At 38.6% G+C, this 24,016-nt stretch overlaps 1 protein-coding gene across 2 annotated transcripts in view; it reads left to right on the forward strand.

The window, feature by feature from the left end:
* The window catches only part of USP9X (ubiquitin specific peptidase 9 X-linked), a 96,853-nt gene that overhangs the window by 19,969 nt on the left and 52,868 nt on the right, over positions 1 to 24,016 (forward strand). For both annotated transcript variants that reach the window (XM_009089622.4, XM_018913490.3), the window contains exons 2-13: positions 3,846 to 4,099; positions 7,728 to 7,873; positions 8,170 to 8,249; positions 12,280 to 12,392; positions 12,727 to 12,945; positions 14,113 to 14,228; positions 14,481 to 14,732; positions 14,810 to 14,948; positions 16,442 to 16,594; positions 20,322 to 20,426; positions 21,916 to 22,122; positions 22,949 to 23,085. In XM_009089622.4, the coding sequence (XP_009087870.1) occupies positions 4,004 to 4,099; positions 7,728 to 7,873; positions 8,170 to 8,249; positions 12,280 to 12,392; positions 12,727 to 12,945; positions 14,113 to 14,228; positions 14,481 to 14,732; positions 14,810 to 14,948; positions 16,442 to 16,594; positions 20,322 to 20,426; positions 21,916 to 22,122; positions 22,949 to 23,085 (1,763 nt within the window). In that variant the 5' untranslated portion in view covers positions 3,846 to 4,003. The remainder of the gene's footprint in view (positions 1 to 3,845; positions 4,100 to 7,727; positions 7,874 to 8,169; positions 8,250 to 12,279; positions 12,393 to 12,726; positions 12,946 to 14,112; positions 14,229 to 14,480; positions 14,733 to 14,809; positions 14,949 to 16,441; positions 16,595 to 20,321; positions 20,427 to 21,915; positions 22,123 to 22,948; positions 23,086 to 24,016) is intronic.

Here is a 24,016-nt window from a genome sequence, read left to right on the forward strand (position 1 = left end):
CTGGGAGTCCTGCTCAATGGAGAGTTGAAGGTGGATCAGCAGTGCCCTGGCAGCCAGGAGGGACATCTGTGTCTTGAGGGGTGTCAGGCACAGCATCACCAGCTGGGCAAGGGAGGGGATTGTCCCCTGCTCTTTGGTGCCTCGCCCTAAACTGGTGCACAACGATGTAAGAAAGACCTGAAGTTCTTAGAGAATATCCAAAGCAGGGCCATGAGGATGGTGAGGGGTCTTGAAGGAAAGCTGTGTGAGGAGCACCTGAGGGCACTTGGTGTGTTCAGCCTGGAGGAGACTGAGGGGAGACCTCACTGCACTTACAGCTTCCTTGTGAGGGGCAGAGAAGGGACAAGCACTGATCTCTGCTCTGTGGTGACAGTGACAGGACCCGAGGGAATGGCCTGAAGTTGTGTCAGGGGAGGTTTAGGTTGGATATCAGGAAAAGGTTCTTCCCCAGAGGATGGCTGGGCAGTGGAACAGGCTCCCCATGGCAGTGGTCACAGCACCAGCCTGGCAGACCTCAAGAAACATTGGTGAATATTCTTGAGCACATGGTGTGACTCCTGGGGATGGTTCTGTGCAGGGCCAGGAATTGGACTTGATGATCCTTGTGGAGCCTTTCCAACTCGGTATATTCTGTTGATTTTAGGATAGTGTGCTGAATCCAAAATCACAAGTAATAGAAATGAGATGTATATAAAAGCTAACATAGAGTATTCATTAGAACTCAGCTGGATTGTTGAATTCAGCTGAATTGTTCTGTTGGGCTGTCTGTACTTATATGTACATATATGTCACTGCATCAGTTTACATTTGTTTATAAATTATGAAATTAATTATAAATAGGTATAAAGGCAATTCTTGAGCTGAGCCAAACTATGCCTTGGTGCGTTGTTGCTCTAAAAAATTGAATAGTCTGTGTTAAAGAAGTGATGGGAATTCAAAGTTTCATACTTTATTGGTTCTAGAGAGGTTAAAGCACTGGTGTGTTCTCTGCGGGAATGCAGTTTGATGTTTTCTCTGAAGCATAAATGGTGAATGAGTGGCTGAAAACAGGACTGGTGAACCACTGCCTTCTAATGCTGTTTAAATTGCATGAATTGGATTATGATTGCACTTATGAAAGTATATTTGTATATTCTGTAATTAAAAGGAAAACACCTGAACAAGGATATCCCTGCAATTGAGAACATGCCTCTGACTACAAGAAGCCCTCAGATGATTTATTGGAGATGGAATGTTTTTAGTTAGCTGCAGCATAACTTGAAGTTACTATTGTGTCTCTTGAGGACATCACATAAACTTGGAGGAAGAAGTGATGGACTCACTTAGGAAGTTAGCTTTGTCTAATGCACATGACTAAGACAAGTGAAACTCTGTGTAAGCCCTGAAATACACTTTCCTGGGAATGTAATTTAAGTAATATGTGTGGAGAATCATTATTAGACACTAAAGCAAACAATCCCTAAATAAGAGGAAGAAAAATATAGATGAGTCCTTCACGTAAATGTTTTGTATTTACTGGCATCTACAAAATTCATAATATTTTTCTTAGATTTTATTTCATTCTATAAATTTGCTAGATTTCGAGTAAATTGGTTATTTCAGTAGTAGATTTCTTGTATCTTCTTAAGTTGTGCTACTTGCCTTGAGCAGAATGGAATTTACAAGAATGCTTTGCCCACATCCTTCAGCTAAGCACAGAGGCAAATCTGAGGGCAGTCAGTCTGGCAGGAGAGCTGCAGTTTGTCCTGGTTCCCTGGCTGGCATTAGGGTGAGAACTCTCTGGCCTTGCAGTGCACTACTTCAGATAATTAAAAAAACTGAAAAATAGTCAGTCTTTGTACATTTGGTGGGGTTTTGTTGTTTCCTTTAGGAGTCTGAACCAGCTCACTTAATGATAATTCAGCCCAAAGCATGGGCTGAGATGAAATCAATCAGCTTGCCCTTGGCATCAGCTATTTTGGAACCGCAGCTGCTGGTGGACACTTCCACCTGCAGTTTAAACCAGCCTGGACCAGGATTGCTGCTGAAATGAGCTGTTTTACCATTTTCCTGCTTCTTTGCTACCTTGCTCCCTGTGCCAGCGCAAGTTTTTAATGTGGCTGTTCTGTGACCCAGCCCTGTTAAGGAAGAATGGTGGCGATTAAAGAAGGTTTATTGTGGTGGTGTTGGCTTAGGGCTGCAGAAGAGTGCAGTGTGAATTGGCAGCAGTTTGATTTCACTGGGTTATGTGAGTACCTCCAAACCTCCATCAGGTAGTGCAGAACTGACTGCATTGAACTGCAGTAGACTGCAGTGTGTGTTTGTGTGTCAGGAAACTTACTCTTGCTGGTACTTTGTACTTAGTGATGTTTATAAACATCAGTAGAAAGCAATTAAATACTCAGGAGGGCATTTTCTAAAAAGCATGGATTAAATACCAAATACATTAATTTTAAGAATTGCATTTCAAAAATCAGTTTCTTCCTAAAGAAAGTTTTGAGTTGATAATGCAAGTGTTCTGGACTTAGTAGGCTTACTAAGCCTTATGAATATGAATTATGAAAGCTGGAGATGGATAACAGTTGAGTGTTTTGAAACAGTACAATTTTACTCAAAAGTGAACATTATTCTAATGACATTATTAGAGATCTCTAAGTTTGTTGGTGCTGTTAATACTAGAGACTAGGTAGAGGAGTTAGAGTGTATTCAGTCAATTTTTATTGTATATGTAATGCCTTGCAAATTCACACAATATAAGAAAAGGTTTTAAAGTGTCTTGGAAAAAGATAACAGCGTTGAAACTTGAGATGAGACATCGTAATAAAACACTTAGGAATATTCATAGTGTTACAACAGAAATTTCACTCCAGTTGTTAACTTGAGGTTTTGGTGATTGGAGCAGGATCTCAGCACTGCCAAATGCATCTTCCTGGAAGCTTATGCAACACTTTGTATCACCTTGGCTTTTTAACTTCCTGGGAACTGTTTTTGCTTTATGTGGTGCTTGGAAGTCTGAGTTGCTCTGGGAAATTACATTTCAGCTTCCGTGGTTATACAATGCCTGGTGGTATAGAGTGTAATTGCTGTTATAACTTAATGCAGCTCTTTTTGTCTGTATAAAACACAGTGAAGTTGAAACACAGTGAATATGGAATTTTTGGCATAGCATTACAAGTTCAACAAATCTGATGTCACAATTTTCTTCATATAATCTGCTAAATTACTTGGTGGGGATGTGATGGGCTTCGTAGTGGGGCTGACAGGCCAGTGGACTCAGGCTTTCATAGGCACATGCTGGATAAAGGGAATACAGGTCAAATTCCCTGGGTGAATGCTGATGTGCTAAGAGGAGTTTGGCTGCAGGGTCTCTGTTAGTCTCAGCTGAGGTAGAACAGTCTCTTAACTCCCTCTGACATCTGCAGTTGGTGTCAGGAGGAGAGTATTGCAAAGATTACAAATTTGGCTTTTTAGGCTCTTAACCAAGTAATTTCTACATAGACCTTGAGCAGCACCATGAATTCAGATGGAAAATCTACTGTAGGAATTCAGGCACACAAGAGTCAGAGCAAAGAGCTGCACACATTTACTCTGAACACAGGGTAAACAGACACACATTTGGAATGTGTGTCAGTTTCTCAGTGGTATAAAGGTGACTGTAAATGTAATTTTTAGTTAGAACATTAAAATAATGTTAAATATTTCAAATATGACTTTGTCAGATGTGTTCAATAAAAAGAAATAATAAGACTAAAACAGGAGATTCTCTATAGCAGTGTATTTGTTTCTGTAATGTTCTTTTCCAGGTGTGGATTGAGTTTCTGTGCGTATGTTAATACAGGATGTTGTCTTTTTTTTTTCCTCTCCAGATTATGCAATGGTCTCTGCAAGATGGCATGTTCTTGAGTTGGAGCTTTTTAAGGCAAGCATATGCTGGTACTTCAACTTTACTAAGTGGACTATAATTTCTTCTCTCACATCAACTACATAAGCAGACAAAATTGCAAAGATCTGCCCTGTGTCGAGTATGACAGCCACGACTCGTGGCTCTCCGGTAGGAGGGAATGATAGCCAGGGCCAGGCTCCTGATGGACAGTCCCAGCCTCCCCTCCAGCAGAATCAGGTATGGTATTAACAATCAGTTCATCTAAAAATAAAGGACTTTGTTCTTTAGAAATAGTGTTCCTGAATTATTTGAATTTTTATATTTCTGGAGATCTCTAGTTAAGTTAGATGTTTTTGTGTGCGTGTCTGGAAGTACAATATTTTGAAGGATGAAGGCAGTGATATTGGCAAAGTAAATATGGTTAGAGAGCATGGTATTGCAAAAATGCTCCCTTTTCTGGCAGTGGCATAGTTCTTTCAAGCATACCTGTTTTGGATAAGAAGTCTTCTTGGATTAGTACCAGAAGCTTCCTCAGAACAACATTATAGAACCTGCCATAGATTGGTAAAACCACACTACATCTGTGAGTTTGGTGTCTGCTCCATTTTGCAAAAGCACTTTCTGGATAAAGCAGCTCACTCAGGTACCAACCTTTCCAGAGCAACTGCATCCGGGTCTCTGTTCATTGTACTTGACTTCCTGAACAGCTTCTCATGATCTTTGTTTTCCAAAGAAAAGCAAAATCTCTCATATATTACATCACAGGGGGATTCTTTGGGTGAAAAAATGCCATTGAGAAGATGCAGTATCATGTAAAGCCAAAGCCATTTAAGAGAAGAACCATGCTTTGTTATTTAATTAAGTGTGAAGATGGTATTTTTTTAATACCACAAGGTTTAGTGATTGCTCCTTCCTGAGAGTGAATTGTACTTTGATATGTGTGGTGGGCTGGCCCTGAACTGCCAAGGAAGTCTCCACTGTCTGACTCCCTCTGCCTCAGTGGGATGGGGAAGGGAATTGGAAGGAAAAAATGAGAAACTGTTTGGACTGAGATAATCACAGTTTAATAAATGAAAGGGGTAGGGGAAACAAGTGATGCAAGTGCCGTCACTTACTACCAGCTGATGATGCCTAACCAGTCCCCAAGCAACAGCTGCCTTGGGAAAAAAACCCCTCTGTTTTATTGCCAAGTGTGATGCTCTGTGGCATGGAGTGTCTTTTGGGTCATTTCAGGTCAGCTCTCCCAGCTGTGTCCCCTCCCAGCCTCTTGCCCTGCTGACTGCTGAGGGCAAAGTGAGAATCACAGGATGGGTAAGATTTGAAGGGACGACTGGTGGTCATCTAATTCAGGTTGCCTGCTCAAGCAGGGTTCCCTAGACCACCTTACTGAGGATTGTGACCAGGCAATATAACTCCAGAGAAGGAGACTCCACAACCTCTCAGGGCAATCCATTCCAGTGCTTCATCAGCCTCACTGTTAAGTTCTTTATGTTCAGAGGGAACTTCTGTGTTTCAGTTTTTGCTCATTGCCTCTTGTCCTGTTGCTGGGCATCACTGGGCAGAGCCTGGTCCATCCTCTGGCACCTTTCTGCAGATATTGATGAGATCCCCTCTAAACCATCTCCAGGCTAAACAGGCCTGGCTCCCTCAGCCTTTCTGCAGTGACATGCTCCAGTCCCTTCATCATCTTTGCCGTTCTCTGCTGGACCTGCTCCAGGAGCTCCACCTCTCTCCTGTACTTACGAGCCCCAAATTGGACACAGCACTCCAGGTGATCCTCACCAGGCTGAGCAGAGGGGCAGCATCACCTTCCTGACCTGCTGGCAGTGCTCTTCCTAATGCACCCCAGGATCCCATTGACCCTCTTGGCCCCAGGGACACGGTGCTGGCTTGGGGACAGCTCACTGTCCACCAGGACCCCCAGGTCCTTCTCCCCAGAGCTGCTTCCCAGCAGGTCAGTCCCAGCCTGTCCTGGTACCTGGGGTTGTTCTTCCCCAGTGCAGGACCCTGCATTTGCCCTTGCTGGATTTCAGGAAGTTCTCTGCCCATCTCTCCATCCTGTTGAGGTCCTTCCCAGGGCTGCAGGGCTCTCTGGAGTACTGGCCTCTCCTCCCAGCCTTGTGTCACCAGAGGACTCACTGAGGAGGCATCTGCCCTCAGCCAGGTCATTGATGAATAAGTAAAACAGTCCTGGGCCAAGTATTGAACCTTGGGGGCCACCACTGGTCACAGGCCTCCAACTGGACCCCGTGCCACAGAGTAGCAACCTCTGGGATCTGCCATTCAGGCAGCTCTCAGTCCACCTCACCGTCCACTCACCCTGTCCTCGCTTCTTGAGTTTGTGAATGCAGATGCTGTGAGACTCAGTGTCAGAGCCTTGCTGAAGCTGAGGCAGACAACATCTCCTGCTCTCCCCTCATCCATCCAGCTAATTTTTTCATCATAGAAAGCAATCAGACTGGTCAGACATGATTCACCTTTAGTGAATCTATGCTGACCTCTCCTGATCACCTTCTTGTCTTCCATGTGGGTAGAGGTGGCCTACAGAATGAACTATTCTGTCACCTCTCCAGGGGTTGAAGTGAGCCTGACTGGCCAGTAGTTCCCTAGGTCCTCCATCTTGCCCTTATTGAAGACTGGAGTGACATTTGCTTTCTTCCAGCCCTCAGGCCCCTCTCCTGCCTCGCTATGATTCCAGCAGTTCTCTCAGCACTTGTGGGTGCATCCCATCGAGGCCCATGGACCTGTGGATATGAAGTTTAATTACATGGTCTCCACCCAGTCTTCTCAGCCAAAGGAAACTTCCTTCCTCTAGACCTTCTCCTCAGTCTCCTGGCTGAGGCAGCAACAGGACCACATCTTCCCATGTATTTGTTTTTTCGTTATGATGTATTTGAAGAAGCCCTTGTTGTTACCCTTGACATCCTTAGCCAGGTTTAATTCCAAGTGAGCCTTGGCTTGCTTCATTGCATCTCTTCATATTCTGACAACATCCCAGGTGGCCTTTCCTCCTTCCACCTCACGGTATCGCCTGCCTATGTCTGAGTTCTGACAGTAGTTATCAAAGAGAAAAACAGGCCTTGAATCTGTGATAGCACTGTTCACCAACAGACAAAACACAGATGTGTTATTAGTGCTGTTTTGGTAACAAATCCAAAACCTAGCACCCTACAGTCTGCTGTGAAGACAATAACACTCCCTGCCAAGCAGATGTGGCACAGCAGGTGAAAAATGCTCTTGAGATTTTGTCTTCCTAAGTCTTGCTCTTATTGTCAGTTCATACTTTTTCTGTGTATGAATAATAAGAGTCATCTTTGTAATGCGTTGTATTTTGCATGGCCCATCAAGGTGGATTTAAGAATCATGTTCTTCAAGGTTGATTAGTAGATGGTTATAGTACTGAGTCACTCATGTTTAGCAAACTCTTTAAGAAAGTGTTTTTCATTATTGTTTTCTTCTGTGCTTTTTTTGAAAACTATCTCTCTACTTAAAGTCATCACCTTTTCTGGACAAGAATTATAAAAGCTGAAGCTTCAGTTTATTTATTTCACCTTCTGGAAAAATCTGCTGTTACCAAAAAACCACCACTTTCCTCACCGGGAAACTAGTTTGATTTTTAAAATGCCAGGATAGAAAAAATATAGCACATTTTATGCTCTGTTTTTATTAATAAATCTGAAATAAAAATATTTTATATTGATATGTATCAATATAAATTTTATATTATAAATATATAAATTTTATATTGATATGTATCAATATAAAATCGAGATGATTCTTTGGAATATCTTATGACAGAAAACTGCCAAAACAAGTGAAACACAAGTGCAGGTAGTACTTGAAGTATTTTCCATCTTAATTTTAGACTTCTTCACCTGATTCTTCAAATGAGAACTCCCCAGCTACCCCGCCTGATGAGCAGGGCCAAGCTGATGCTCCACCCCAGCTTGAAGATGAGGAGCCTGCATTTCCACACACAGACCTGGCAAAGTTGGATGACATGATCAACAGGTATTTTCACACTTTTTTAAAAAGGTGTTGTGCAAACATCTTGATAGTGGAATCAGAATTTTTTAATCTTTGTTTCACTGGACTTCTTGAAATGCTTTTTTTTGTTTGGTTAAAGTTGTAAAGAGCAAGAAGCTTGAAGCAGAATGTGGTTTTCTTTGGGTTGGTTAGTGTATTACTTGTCAGGGCATTTAAAAATCTATGTACTGAGCCTATATTTAAAAGCATTACAATGGGGCAAGAATTCTTGATTTTTCAGAAGCACAATTGAAATTGGGTTTGTTTGTTTTTGAATATAGGCCTCGATGGGTTGTTCCTGTATTGCCGAAGGGGGAATTAGAAGTTCTTCTAGAAGCTGCTATTGACCTAAGTAAAAAAGGTAACTGAAAGACATTTGATTATTGGACTGGTGTGCAAAGTTTTTTTTCGTCATTTGAATCCCCGGTGAAGGCTTAAAAGTTGTTAATAATTTCTGTTACAACCCTGGTCTTGAAGATTGTATCAGAGTGCTATGCAAAATCTTCACAGATGAGAATTTTAAAAAAGCCATGAATGTAGTTAGAAATAGGTGCCTTAGCGTGAGCAGGGAAGTTGAATAAGCTCAGAGACATAAAAATCCTGTCATTCCTGTCATACCTGTTTTTTGTATTCACTTTGATATCAGACCTAGTGGGTTTGGTCTTCATAGCAGATGCTAAAATGCAAAGAATTCTAGTTGGTTTTATTTTTTAATAAGTTTCTAGTCTACCTTTCAAATGTCTTGGCAGAAATTTTTGTTCAGATTTGGCACTTGTACTTTTAAGAATATCAGAGAAAAGTTAGAATTTTAAACAGCATGGCTTAGACTAATAGTCCGACCAGTGCTTGCTGGTGTCTGACTTGGGAGTAAGAGGGTTCCATATCAGGACAGTGTATGTGCCTGTTAAATTTTACTGGTCAGATTGACAGGTTTGCCATGTATTCGGCAAAATTCTGTTCTCATGGGAGGTTGCTTGTGTTTGAGTAATAGCAAGAGTCACAGCAAAATAAATTTTTAGGAGATCTACACTCACCAGCTCTTTGTGTTTCAAATATAGCGTTATACAAAGTGCCTGCTCTATCTTTTGCATAGCTGCTGGCCCATGGAAACTTCATGTCCATGTTAATAAATGTTATTCTTAGGCAGCTTTAAGACTAAAAAGCTGATTAGGTTAATGATATTCTGGGTTGTCTTGATTGTTAAGTCTTTTTTGCTTTGTAGCACTCTATGGAGAAACAAAAGTTAGGGTGCATCCTTGTGAACCAGCAAGGATAATGACATATTGTTGCCAGCACTGGTTTATCAGTTGTAGTTGTGCTTGGAACTGATGGCTTTGTGTGTAGCTGGGTCTGGCAGGAATACTCAAGCAAGTGTAGGATGTTAAAGGGATCACATCTGTTCTGAAGGGAAAAGAATGCCAGCTTTTCAAGAGAAAGTGCAGCCACCTTTGTGTCTGCATTGTTGGAACAGTGCAGTAAGAAGAAGTTATCTGCTTGTGATTTGTGAGAGAGAAGAAGTATATTTTGCCAGCTGTTAAGTCATTTTTAAAAAGAAAAACAACCCAAGACCTAAAAGCTGTCAATGCAGTGAAGTAATAAGAGTAGAATGAGATTTCTAATTACTCCTGACATCAGTGTACTTCCCCAAACCATCAGGCCTAGTTGAAAGTTCTCCAAAAGAAAAGCTTATTTTTCCTCTTGAAGTTGTGAAAAACAGTGGAAATGTATTTATATGCTTTTGCACTCTGATTTTAATTAAGTTGTTGGTGTGCAATTCTAGAAAGTACTTCTGTGTTTCTATGTATGCTTCCTCTTGCCCTCTAGATTAATTGCTGTGTGTAAATGCTAGGATTATTGGTTAAGGAGAAAAAAAGCAAAGCTCTTAAAAGTAGTTGTTTACTGTGTTATCTTTACAGCTTCATTCTAGATTTTTGGAGGGTTTTTTTGCTATTTGAAGTTACATGATGGCTAACATGGTTCCTTTTAAATAACTTCTAGTTCCCAAGGAATATGATAGGGTGTAACTGACACTGTTTTGGTTGCTCGGAGCTTGGCAGACACTGTTTGAGAGTGGGGTATATATAGAGAAGCAATAGAAATAGTTTGGTTGTGTATGTTTCTTAATAGATTAAACTGCTCTATTATCTCAGTAACATCTAAAATTCAACCCCTTGCTACCTGTCATATTCTGACAAGATTTATTTCTAAAAGGAGGAACTGAAAGGATATACTGAAAAATAACCAGCTTTTGAATTATATAAACCCCAGTATTTCTGACTGTATCCTTTTTAAATTGTGAAGCAACAAAACCTAGAAAGACCCCACTACATGTTTTTGCAGGTACTGTTTTCTTGTGGTTAGGGCTCTTTAAAGCCTTTTATTCCTAACACAGCCCATGGCCATCAGCATTCTGGAGTGACTTCAGGGTAGCTACTTCTTTGTGACCCTGGCTATAAAATCAGAGTGGTATTTGCATCATCTTTAAATCTTTTTGGGAACTACAGCTGGACATAACTAAACTAATTGAAAGTACTTATATGAATGAAATGTCAGCATTACCACCTTCAAGTGAAAGGAGTGAATTTGACAGAGTAGTGTGAATCCTGTTAGACTGTGATTTGCATTATTCCTGGCAGATGCACCTGTTTATGGAAAATTCTCTTTTTATGTGTAGGCATCAATGTATTATTCCTTGTTAAACAATGAGCCATGCAACTATCAACAGATAGTCTGGAGTTACTTGCTAATAGAAGAAAACCTATTTGAAAAATAGCATTTAATAGCTAGACTGATGTTTATCTTCACAATAAATCTGGAATACTTACGGAGTATTTTCAGTAATGAGATTTGCTCCAGAAGTAAATGCCATGGTGAATTGGATACTATACATTTAAAAAAGAAAAAAAATGTTTGTTCTAAGGTTTTGATTTTTTATAGGCAAGAATATTCTCTACTATTTCTTTCAGAAGGATTTTATCGCTCCTAACATTTACACTCAGTTTTTAACATGCTGCCAGAACTTTACCATGTGAAACATGCCAGCAAGATGCAAGGCAACTTCTGGAATTTATAACTAACTTAAACTGAAATGAGATTTCACTACACAAAGTAAACCTTCAGACTTGATCCCAAATCTGTGTTTTTGATGAATTGCATGGAATGGGAGAGAGAGGGAGGCCCTACGGACAGAAAAAATTAAATCTGTGTGTGCATGGGCATGTGTGCATCCAAAAGTTAGGCCAGCCCAGCAATGGGAGTTGTTTCCAGCACCCTTTAAAGACCATCTCCATCTCTCTCAAGATGATTCATCTGCGTTTCTGTGGAACCACTACTGAGTTCCTTACTGAAGCTGTATCTTCTGCATTTCCTTGAAATGGGTGTTTTTACCTCTCTTCACTCACTGGTTTTGCTGTTAGCAAGTAGAGAAGAGAGAACATAAAGAAGAATGGAAGATAAAGACTGTACTTACTCTTATTTTTGCTAGTATATCTATTGAAGTATGTTGTAAACATGGGGGAAAAAGCAACCCAAATCACATGTTTTTAAAAACAATTTAAAAATCATGTAAAACAATTTAAAAATCGTGTAATTTTTTGAGGTGGTTTTACTAGAACATTAATCCATCGAGTTTTTTGTCCATTTAAGCTTATGTAAGTTCGTTTTCATCCAAGACTTGTTTAGAATCAGTTCTGAAACTTTAAACACCAAACCTTTGAAGTCCAAAGTGATTTCATCCCAGCCAGCAGCTAAACACCACACAGCCACTTGCTCACTGCCCTTCTGCTGGGATGGTGGAGGGAATCAGAAAGGCAAAAGTTAAAAAATGCACGGGTTGGGATAAAGACAGTTTAGGAGGTAAAACAAAAGCCTCCTGTGCCAGCAAAGCAAACCAAGGAATTCATGCACCACTTCCCATGGGTGGGCAGGTGTTCAGCCATCCCTCGGACAGCAGAGCTCCATCACATGTGACAGTGACTTGGGGAGACAAACAACATCACTTCAAACACCCCCCCCCCCCTTCCTTCTTCCTCAGCTCTGTAGGCTGATCATGACACCATGTGGTCTGGGATAGCCCTGTGGTCCTTTAGGCTCAGCTGTTCTGACTGTATCCCCTCCCAAATCGTTGTGCACCCCCAGCTTGCTTCCTGGCAGGGTGGTGTGAGAAGCAGGAAAACCTTGGATATGAGAGCCCTGCTCAGCAGTAGAGAAAACATCTCTGTGTTACCAGCACTGTTTCCAGCCCAAATCAAAACACAGCCCTATATGAGCTACTGAGAAGAACTTATCAACACCAAGACACCAAATCTCTGCTTTCAGCATGTAAAATGTTCATGTAACAACTAATGAAATTCTGTGTCTAATAGTTTGTTGTTCTTTCTTGTTTTAAATAGGCCTTGATGTCAAAAGTGAAGCATGCCAGCGATTTTTTCGAGATGGGTTAACAATATCCTTCACAAAAATCCTTACAGATGAGGCAGTGAGTGGCTGGAAGTTTGAAATTCATGTGAGTTTTTAAAGTTGTGTTTCTGAAAAGTATGGCAATTTAAAAATTAAGGAGACTGGCATTATGATTAGGGGGAGGCTGTAAAAACTGAAGCTAATCTTTCATATTCAGTAGTGAGTTGTGACAAAACTCTTGTATGCATGGATCTGGACAGGCAGTGGGGAGTCATCTTTCTGCCAGTGTTCCACTTTATTGCCTCCAGAGTTTTGGAAGGAAATAAAACATGAGAGATGATTTAGGGAGGACTGGAACCATGTATGTTCCGAGTTTATAGTTCATATTCATTGTACAGTCCCCTGCCACATTCTTACTTGTTCTTCTGTTTTATTAACAGAGATGTATTATTAACAACACTCATAGACTAGTGGAACTCTGTGTGGCCAAGCTGTCCCAAGATTGGTTTCCCCTTCTTGAACTTCTTGCCATGGCCTTAAATCCTCACTGCAAATTCCATCTATACAATGGTACTCGTCCCTCAGAAACAGTTCCTGCAGGAGTCCAGCTCGCTGAAGATGAACTTTATGCCCGTCCTCCTGACCCACGATCACCAAAGGTATGAGAGCCTTTCCAGAGCCCTGTGTTTTATTCTGTGCACTGTTACCTAATGGCACAGCAGCTGTAGAGAAGTGTTCTTAGAGTGGGGGCCAAAAGCCCTCTTCATCTATCATCACTAAGATGTTCTGTTGGTTATGACTCCTTATTTAATGTACATTTCCCCTTCCTCTGGTCCACCATCAAACTGTTTCACCTGTTTCTGTGGTAAGCTGGCACAACTCTGTTGGAATGCCATTCCTACTGTGTTAATTGGCTTGCTTGCATTTGCCAGTTGATGGATTTACCTTCTCTCTTAACATGAAATTTTGTAGGTGGCACACTTTGAGGAGGACATTTTGTGATAAATCAGGAATTTTCTCTTCCTTACGGTTTCCAGTGGTGGAAGAAATGTTTTTTAATTGGACATGAGATACCACTGTCAGTGTGGTTTTTTTTCAGTGGTTTTTGTTTGGTTTGGTTTGGTTTTCTTTTGGGGGATGTTGAAGGTTTGGGTTTTCTGTTTGTTGGGGCTTTTTGTTGTTTGTGTTTTGTAGTTGTGATTTCTTGGGGTTTTGTTTTTGTTGTTTCATTTTTTAACTGGAAGTGAAGATTAGCAATCTGTCCTGTACATATATGTGTGTGTATATATATATATGTGTGTGTGTGTGTGTGTGTATATGTATGTATATATATATACATACAACTTTTTTTTTAGGGTGTGTGTTTTTTAGTTTTTTCAATTTTTTTTTCTTTAGTGGAACTGCTGACTATTTACTTGTAAGAACCAAGGATAAAAAACTCCACTGTCCTTGGACTTCCCTTGCATTGCTAGTTGTGTTTAGAAGAATGTTACTTTGCATTCTTAATGTTTTTATATGTGATATTATCACATCCAGGACAAAGAAAAAATACCAGAACTATCAGGCTTTCTATAATAATTAACCAGCTAAAGCTGGACCTAAATTATAGTCAGTTTTATTCCTAAATAAATTTCTTGAGTAGCTCATCTACAGCATCTGCTCTTTGATATGATAACAGAAAAGATCTTGTTGCCTGTTTCTTAAAACTGAATATGTAAACTGTGTAAAGACTATTTTAAAGCAAATGTTGTTATTAAAAGGTACTTGAAAGTATTTCTAGATGGTACTTTGTAAATACCAGAAAATAACTGTTTGTTTTATTACAGGGTTGGCTAGTAGATCTTATCAACAAGTTTGGCACATTAAATGGATTTCAGGTCTTGCATGATCGATTCATGAGTGGATCAGCATTGAATGTTCAGATCATTGCAGCTCTCATCAAGTAAGTGTTTTTCTAAATAATGATTTATGCATTTGCAAAAGTTGAACTCAGTATAAAAGACTATGTTAGCAGAAAGCCTAAGACTTTTATTGAAGCATTTCCTTTAACTCCATCTCTTCAGCTGGTTGTGTCTACCTTCAGCATTTCATGTGCTTCTAAGTAGAAATGAGTTTCTTTAATAGTTTGCACCTTATTATCATAATGTGCATGGCTGTTGATTATGACACTTTTCTTTTTTTCTTTGGTTTTTAGGCCATTTGGACAATGTTTTGAATTTTTAACATTACATACAGTGAAGAAATACTTCCTTCCAATTATAGAAATGGTTCCACAGTTTTTAGAAAATTTAACAGATGATGAACTGAAAAAAGAAGCAAAGAATGAAGCCAAAAATGATGCTCTGTCAATGATAATCAAATCTCTAAAGAACTTAGCTTCAAGAGTTCCAGGACAAGAAGAAACTGTAAAAAATTTAGAAATATTTAGGTTAAAAATGATTCTTAGGTAAGATGCTACTCCTAATATAATATGCCACTGGTGACATTTTTTTCCACACTTCTTATATTAAATTTTTCTCACAGGTTGTTACAAATTTCCTCTTTCAATGGTAAAATGAATGCACTAAATGAAGTTAACAAAGTAATATCCAGTGTGTCGTACTACACTCATCGACATGGTAATCCTGAAGAGGAAGAGTGGCTCACAGCTGAAAGAATGGCAGTAAGTGCTCCTTTTCAGTGAAGTTCATTGCATAGATTTGGTTTCTCCTTTGTACTTCAACTGTAGAAGTAGCTCTGCATTGTGGATCCAGCACACGTTGTTTATTTTCATATACAGTGTTAGAAGCATTAGGCATCATGTCATGGTAATAAAGCACTTTTATAGTAGCCTTTCTGTGAAAAAAAATTGCTGCATTTGTGTCAAAGCTGCTGTTGAGAATTATTTTTCAGTGCTGCTAAAATCATGGCTTAAAAATGGATCATTGGATAGTGTGTGTTTTATATAAAGTTTAAAAAAACCCTAGATAAAACAAATGTGATTCATTTGCAACTGCAGTGTTGCAGTAACTAGAAATGTAATGGTCATTTAAATAAGGATATAGTCTGGGTTTGGTGCTTCAGCTTTTTCTCATTAGAGTTCTAAGTGACTGCTCTGCTTCTCACATTTCAGGAGCTGGATACTTCAGTACAGAAAACTCTAGATACCACATTTTTGTTTTAATCAATATTTTTGTATTTTGAATATTGTTGCTTGAATGTATGTATAGGGAAGTATGAGAATGAGCAATTATCAAACTAAAATAAGAATTATTTTCTCTTAATTTTTGTCAAACCTAGTTGTGTTAAGTGATTTTTAGACTGTTCTGCCCCATCTTTCTGACTGGTCACGTCTTGTGAGGTTTGTATTTACAAAACGACATCTGACAAGAAAAAATAACTGCAGTTTTGACTTTTTAAAGCAATAGGAGGAAATAGGTCTCTTTTTTACACATTTCCTACAGTTTGGCATCTCATAGAAACGTGTTTTTAACTGAAAATGTCTAGATTTCATTATTTCGTGAGACCAGCTTGAATATTTTAAGTCTGATCAAGGACAGTGTTGGAAGTGATGATGCTATGGATGTTTGCTTTCTCTTTCTGTGCTCGGAGCACATCTTGCTTTGCTTCACTTGGAACAAAATGGTTTGACTGTGTCAGTGACACCACTGAGAAAATTGCATCTCCTTAAATATGACTTGAATATTTGCTTCTGGTTGAGTTAGAAACATTTCAAAAACCCCAAAAGTGGCAGTACTTAAATAATAATTTTTATATTTCAGTCCTCGCTTAAGTCTTTTTAATGGGATATGCTGTAGGTGTACCAGTAGAGTTGGACGTGTCCTAAACAATTTGGTTTTGATACTTAATGGCTGTGAATTGGAAGATAAAAATTTTGTTGCTTGAATGGAAGAGTCAAGCAAGTCTTCATGTTGGCTTCTTAGGTTTGAAATTGTTTAAACACTTTCCAGTAATAATCCAGAAATATATTGGGTTTTTTTAATGGTGATTTTTTTTGAGAGAGAGGAAATGAAAGCCTTTCTATTGAAATGAAAGCCTTTCTATTGTGCTGCATCTTTTTTAATCTGTAACAGGTTGGATTTTTGTTTTGTAGTTTAAATATTAATGATGGCACCTGAATAATTTGAGATGGCACTACTTTCTTTTTATATTCAGGAATGGATCCAGCAGAACAACATTTTATCAATTGTATTAAGGGATAGTCTTCATCAACCTCAATATGTAGAAAAACTTGAGAAAATTCTCCGGTTTGTCATCAAAGAGAAAGCTCTCACTTTGCAGGATCTTGACAACATTTGGGCTGCACAGGTAAATAATTCAGCTGCTTGTCTGCTGCTGCGCAGGAGACATCTCCTTGTATGTCGTGTTGAGAAGAGAACCTGGGCCGCTTCTGCTCTGTGTTAGACAAAGCTGAAGAAAATTTAAGGTGAAATGGTGTTTGTTTTTGGGGTCTTGGAGCTTAAAATTGTCATCTCAAATGTCTCCAGCTGAAGGGGTCAGCCACACGTATATGTAAAGCCTTAGGAAACAGTTCAGAACATGGTGCAGAGGTGATCCTTTTTAAGTATTAATGAACTTTCAACATTGAGCAGAGACATGATACACGATGGCTTAGTATTTTAAAATGCATGGAGAAATATGTGTTGCTAATATCTGAGTTCCATGCAGTTGTGTAAGTTTTTCCTAGGCAGAGTGTGACTAGTAAGGCTTATAATAATGACTGTTCTAGAAGTTATTTACCTGCAAGTTCTTTTCCTTGTGTTGCAATAATGATTTTTGAAAAGTTACAAATTTTGCAACATTGATTTTCTTACTTGCACAACTGGGGCGGTGGATTTCCCTAGCTGTGGGCTGCATGATTTTAATACACAGACTAGGCAGCAGGAGTGACAAAATCATTGAGAATTACCGACTATACAGAAAATTTTTAAAAATAGGATTGAAAAATAAATAACGGGTAGTGAAACATTAAATAATGTCATAAATAATGGGTAGTGATTGTACAAAAAAGTCTTCGGGCCAGTCCTTCAAGTGTGGGAAGGCTAACTTTGGTTTCCAAGGCAGGGAGGGAGGGCTGTACTGGTTTGAGCAGGGACAGAGTTACATTTCTCCATTGCAGCGTCTGTACTAACTATGTTATCTCAGCTCTGAGTTTTCTCACTTTCACTCTTGTCACTCTCTTTCCCCATGGCACTGTGGAGTGGAGAGTTAAGTGAGCAGCTCTGTGGTGCTCATTTGCCAGCTGGGTTATACCCTGACAAAGGCCAATACAAGTTTGGTTATTTTGATAACACAGTTTACATGTGTTCATGCTGTTTTGAGAGTCTAACAGTTTGGCTTAAGTGGACTTATTTTCATGTTACATTTATAACACAGGTGACATAGGGGAGATCTCTGGTGTTGCAAGTAATTTCATCGTGCCTAGGCTTCAGTTCCAGCCTGGCAGTAACTGCACAGGCTGAAACTCAATACAGTCTTTTGTTATTATCCCAAAGTCCTGTTAAGAAACAAAGTCCATCGTGTAGCAGAGCAATACACAGATTACTTGAATTAAAGTCTGGGATCATACTCTTAGTTTTCAGCTTGCAGTCTCTAGATCTTTCCAGACTAAAAGATATCTGTGAGGGGAAAAAAAACAAAACCCACAAAACTGTGAGAGGTTACTTTGCTGTTAGTAGGCCTCATTTACCTGTTTTAGAGCCTCACTTTTAATAAAAGGAGAAAAAATCTGAAATTTGGGAGAAAAAGTCTTCCAAGCAATTACCTTGCTCCTAGTGCTTGGAAATAGGATGTGTATAAGCTAGTGTAAGTCAAACTTTCTGCCCTTCCAAGAAAATATGAATACATCGTGCAACCCTTGAAAAATGGGGATTGTCCACCTTACCAGTTGGAAAAAAATTAGGAGCAAATAGGAGTAATTTCAGAAGGAATGTTCCATGCCCTTAAATACCCAGCTTGCTCTGCTCACTTCTTATGCTTTCAAGTAGGTGGGTACTGCAGTGCTCTGGCTGTAATTTTGCCCTGTACTTTTTTTATGTGACAGTAACTCTTATTCAGGTGGATGGTTTCACTCTGGCTTTAGCCATGGGATTATAATGGACTAAAAATTAAGAATACTAAAATTTGCTAATACAGAATGATTTTCACCTACTTCACTACTCCCTGTGTATAGTAGTTTTTAGAAGTTCTTATTTAATGACTGCTCCTGAGAGCAGCTGGGGCATGAAATTCAGTAGTGAGGAGTTGATTTACTGTGTAGCTTTATATAACAAGCTATTTTAGCTTGGCCTCAGTGCAGCAGTGAGGAGGTTTTGCTTTCAGGCTCAAGAACTTGTGTTGCTGCCTGGCTTTAGAGGGTGAGCCTGCACCTGAGACTCTTTAAGTATTACTAAAAGTAATGCAATTATGCTGCTTTTGCCTTTCAAAGGCAACCTAAGTTTTAATTTTATTGAAGTGTTTTCATGTCTTACAAAGCCAGTGCTCACAATATAGGAGTGTGTTTGCTTAAAGGAATAGTGTTGTAAGTTTCTAAATGCAAGCATTAAGTTGCAGGGGAAGATCAAGCTGTACAAAATACAGAATGGCAGAGGTTGAGGTCTCATGACTTATGTTCTGGAGTATTTAACTGGAACTTAACAGGCATTTCCCTGTTCTGTGCAGCAAACTGTCAGGTTACACACCAGGTTCCTTACCTCCTCCCACTGTCTGGATTTGCACCTCCTAAATCAAGGTTGCTACCTGCTTTATTCTGGCTCCCCCCAGGATCTGGCCATATTTCTGTATTATTTCTGCCTTGCATGCTCTCAGTTTTTCTTTCTATCAGGAAATGGTCTGGTAAGAGGAAAAAAATTACATTATGTTTTCCAAAGTCAAGTGGAATTATGGGTTTGGTAATTCTCCCTCTTGTAATCTGACCCATAATGTGAAAACAAACATTACTACTTAAAATTACTTTTTTTGAAACAAAAATTTATGACACCTTATAAAGAATTTAAGACACAGCATGTAACAAAGCTGTTAGTCTGGGTTTGGTTTTTAGTTTTGGTTTTAAATTACTGATGAAAGCTTTTAGCAGGAATTGAATTTCAAAAGTGCTTATACATGTATTTTTAATAGTGTACAAGATTAATTACATCAGAATGTGTGTTCTGTGTATTTGTTTTGCATTTTTTATTTCTCACTTAAAACAAAAATTTCTACAGTAAATCAGCTATTGATTCTCAGAGTCCATATTTGTTGGTTTTGACTGCAGATGTAAAATACAGGATGTGTTTTCCAGTCTGGGCAGAAAATTTTCTTCATGCTTGGAGTTAAATGGAACTAGCTTTTTTTGCCCTCATTGTCTTCCTCCTTAAATGTCGAAATTGTGATGTACACCACACTCTCAGTTAAAACTGTGTCTAGTATAAAGCTCAGTATCTTGTCCTTAGTTGTCTCATTGCTGGATTTGTAAGTTAAAAAGCTGCTGGACTTCAAAACATTGTCTGGTAACAAGTTGTTTGTAATAGAAGGCTTTACTTGTCTGTGAATCCACTTACACAAAGGAGGTACTTCAGCCTGAGAAACTGGTGAAATACTAAAGATTGGTTTACACCTTAAAGTACCTCAATGAAATTCAGAAGTGGATTTTGAGTAATTTATTATTAAAAAAACCCCAAACCAAAAAAACCCTCACAAAACAACATAAAAATACCAGTTTGTATGTTAAAATACCCTTTTAGATTTTACTGTCCTCTGTCCCAGTTTGATTTTGTAGCAGGAACCAAAAAAAAAATATTTTGATGCTGCAATATTTATGGTCTAAATAAATACTTGTGTGCACACATACAAAGCACACTTAAATACTTACACTTGAAAGGGAAATCTAAATACTGTGAATTGCCAGTGAAGTATTCGGTTTGCTGTGCTGCTCCCACAGCATCAGCTTTTCTTGCTGGCCACCTCTAATAGTCTTCCTTATAAAAATCCTGTAGAATGTCTTGCTGCTTGGCTTAATATGAATTGTTGGTGGATTCTTTCTTTCTCTTCCTGACAGGCAGGAAAACATGAAGCCATTGTAAAAAATGTACATGATCTCCTTGCAAAATTAGCTTGGGATTTCTCTCCTGAACAGCTTGATCACCTGTTTGATTGTTTTAAGGTAATTTTGTGTTTTGACTGTATTCAGGAAATGGGTTGAGAGGGTGTCTGTAAATTTGTGGCTTTTTCACTGTCTTTCTTTCTCCTTTTAGATTTGCTCAGTTTCTGTGTGTTTAAAGACTTCTTAATGTGTATCAACAGTCTGTAATATTTAATTCTAGAAAGGCTGTTCTTTAATGAGCACTCCTTGTGAGATTTTCTGTTTACTTCCTGACTAAAACAAAGACCTCTTATTTTTGTTTAATAGACAGTTTTGTTTTCTGGTTTGAACACTTCAGGATAATGCAGGTCTGTGAAGCCTGTAGTATTAAAGTTACATTTAGCAATTCTAGGAATATAGAATTTTCCAAATAAAATAAGTTATTTGTCTTATATACTTTTTTGCATTTGTTCCAAATTAAGAAGTGTTGGTGATTTAGTAAATTATGTTTTTCTCCTGGCATTAGAGTAGGTTTTGTCAGGTTTACTGGGCAGTGCTACTTTTGATCTTTAAGTAGAGGAGATCAAGGACTTCCGTTCCTTGCTCCCCCAACTTCCTCTTTATCATGTAATAACTTTTCTCTGTTTAGCTTACATACAAAATGAAACAGTCTCAGGAAGATAAAGTTGAATGTTTATAAACACACAGTGGTTTGTTTGAAGTGACAAAACAACTTGTTTCTGAAAGTTTATGTTATTCACTGGCTTTTATTTGCAGCTTCCAGTAGTGGTGCTCTCTGGCTTTTTTTATTGTTTCACTTTCAGGACATGATCAGCTGTACTGCTTGAAAATGCAAGCCAGCTTTGTAGACTCTGTTTTCTCTTTTTAGATAAATGCATTATGCTCATATTTTGGCTTACATGCAATTTCTGGTTTGTTTAGTGTGGTCCTGTAGTGTGGTGAATGTGAGTCTAATGTTCTGTAGTTCAGATACTTAACCCAGTGGTCAGAGATGCTGTATATAAACTGTTGTGTCTGACCTTGAGATGGATATAAAGTGATGGCATGTTGAAAACTTACTCAGGAGAAGGTTAATGTAATGCAGGGGCCATGTGTTTCAGTCTGATTCGGAGGCATGAATGATACTAAAGTTTTACTTACGTAGTGATTATAAGTTATTTAAGAAATCTTTTAAGTGTAAGCACTGGAGTTTTGTGAAAGCATTTAAAAGAAACAGCTGAGTCCACTCTGATTGTTGGTGCAATTGTCAATGGTAATGTTAACTTATACAAACACATCTGTTATCTTTGAATAAAGAGGCATCTCTTTTTAAGCTTCAAGGTGAATATGCTGTAGTTGTAAATACAGTACTGACAAGAAGAGCTCTTCAGTTGTGTCTGGCTTATGTATTGCTCTAATTTGCTATTTATTATTAATGACAGGAACTAATGTGAAAGTTCTTTATGTAGTTGCATCACTTTATTGTTACGTTATTTGTTAATAATGCAGGTTATGTGTGGAATCTTTAAAAAAAGACTCTTATAATATTTTTTTTAAAATACTGTCTTAGGCAAGTTGGACAAATGCAAGCAAGAAACAGCGTGAGAAACTGCTGGAGTTAATTCGTCGCCTTGCAGAGGATGACAAGGATGGTGTGATGGCACACAAAGTGCTGAACCTTTTGTGGAATTTGGCTCACAGTGATGATGTGCCAGTTGATATCATGGACCAAGCTCTTAGTGCCCATATAAAAATCTTAGATTACAGCTGTTCACAGGTGAGTAAACCAGTGTGAAGTCAGTCTCTGAGTTTCCTTCCATGCCCCGCAAAAAATTCAAGCTATTTGGTAATTTAACAAAAGTGTTACATAAATTTGTATGATTCTGTCAACGTCCTAATACTTTTAAAATTTTGCAGGACATATTTTAATCAACACTATTGATGCTTTAATGGGAGAGAGAGTGCAATACATCAGTTTGCCTGTCTTGTTGCAGTTGGTGATGTACTGTAATTAGCACACTGGAAGAATTGGAAAAGAACCCTACCAAAACAAATAGGGAGAAAGGAAAAGCAACCCCCTCCCCACCCCCTTTGCTTTTTCCCAAACCTCTTGCTAATTTGTTTCAGTTGGTTTTGTTGAGTTTTTTTTGTGCCAGTAAGTCCTTATCTGTCCTGTATGTTAGAAAGGACCTAGCAAGATTCTTTTCATACTATTATACACTCTCCTTCCCTACCCAAACTTCTGTAAAAGTCTGTCAGAGTAGTAATTAATTATGGTTTGAAATGAATCCATTATTCATCTTGTTAAGAAACAGTTTCTCTTTGTTTCTTGATATTTTATGACAGTGAGTAAAAATAAATGGAAGAAGAAAGGAAATTATTTAAACACTTGTTAAATAAGTAGCGCTTGAGTGCAGGGAGTTTATAACACACTGGTAGCTTCTGCCAGCATGTAGTGCTGCTCAGATACCTCTGTTATGCTTTCGTTCTGAAAAACTCAGGTGATTCAGTATTGACTTAGAGTGTTCCATCTCAGAAACAAAGGGGAATTGGGGGAGTTCTGCAATATGCTTGATTTTGATTATAAACTGCTGTTCTTTAAGGATCGAGATACACAAAAGATCCAGTGGATAGATCGTTTTATAGAAGAGCTTCGCACAAATGACAAATGGGTCATTCCTGCACTGAAACAAATTAGAGAAATTTGCAGTTTGTTTGGTGAAGCACCACAGAACCTGAGGTAAGAATGGGATTCAGATAAATTTTTGTCTATTAAAAGATGGATGGATTGGAATTTAATTTTTTTTTTTTTTTTGCAAGAGGTCTGGAAAGTCTAGGTAAAACCATAACCTGTGTTGTAAGATGGTCTTGAGTTTGTTCTAGTGTGTATAAATAGTGTCTAAAAAGTCAGACACCTAAGTTTAGTAAGAGCATTGACTGCTTCTTCCTATATGTTTTTAATAATTTTTATGGTAATCTAGTGGAAAATCTGGATTTCTTTTTCAGTTATTCATGGCGTTCCCTGCCTAACAATGGAATTAGCTTACAAAGCATAAATGTGTTTTACATGCCTATGTGGCTGTATGCACACGCATACACACACAAACATAGCCACTCATCCTTGTTCTTTAATGATAAATTCTTGCAGGTCATCTAGTTCAAATGCTTAAAATCAAAGGTAGCTTTGTGGTCTGGGTGAAATTCTCTACTGATTTTCTCTCTTGAATGGAATAGATTAGAAATGTGTGGAATTTGTTTTATTGGGGTGAGGGGGTTTGTTGGTTTTGTCAGGGGTTCATTTGATGTTTGTTTCTGGAAGGAAGAGATAATGACAAGCCATTATCAGTTTGGACTTGTTAAAGTATGCACGATTCTTTTAATTATTTTTAATCCTTCTCAGTAAGAAAGACTGAGCCCCTAAGAGTATATGTATTCACGTCAGAATTTTTACATACTCCTGAAAAACATTGTTGGCTTATCAGTGCTGCACAATTGCTTTGTTTTAATTCTTGTAAGCAGATAAGGTATGCAAGACAATGTTGCTATTACAGTCAGCTCACAAGAAGGATCAAATCAGGGAAAGTTGAGGAAAATAAGCTGCAGTTTGCACAACACTATCTTCTTACTGATAGCATTTTCAGAAGCTGTTTGGTAATGTTACATTCCTGGCT

This window comes from Serinus canaria, chromosome 1 (genome assembly GCF_022539315.1).
Source record: "Serinus canaria isolate serCan28SL12 chromosome 1, serCan2020, whole genome shotgun sequence".
Lineage (NCBI taxonomy): Eukaryota > Metazoa > Chordata > Aves > Passeriformes > Fringillidae > Serinus > Serinus canaria.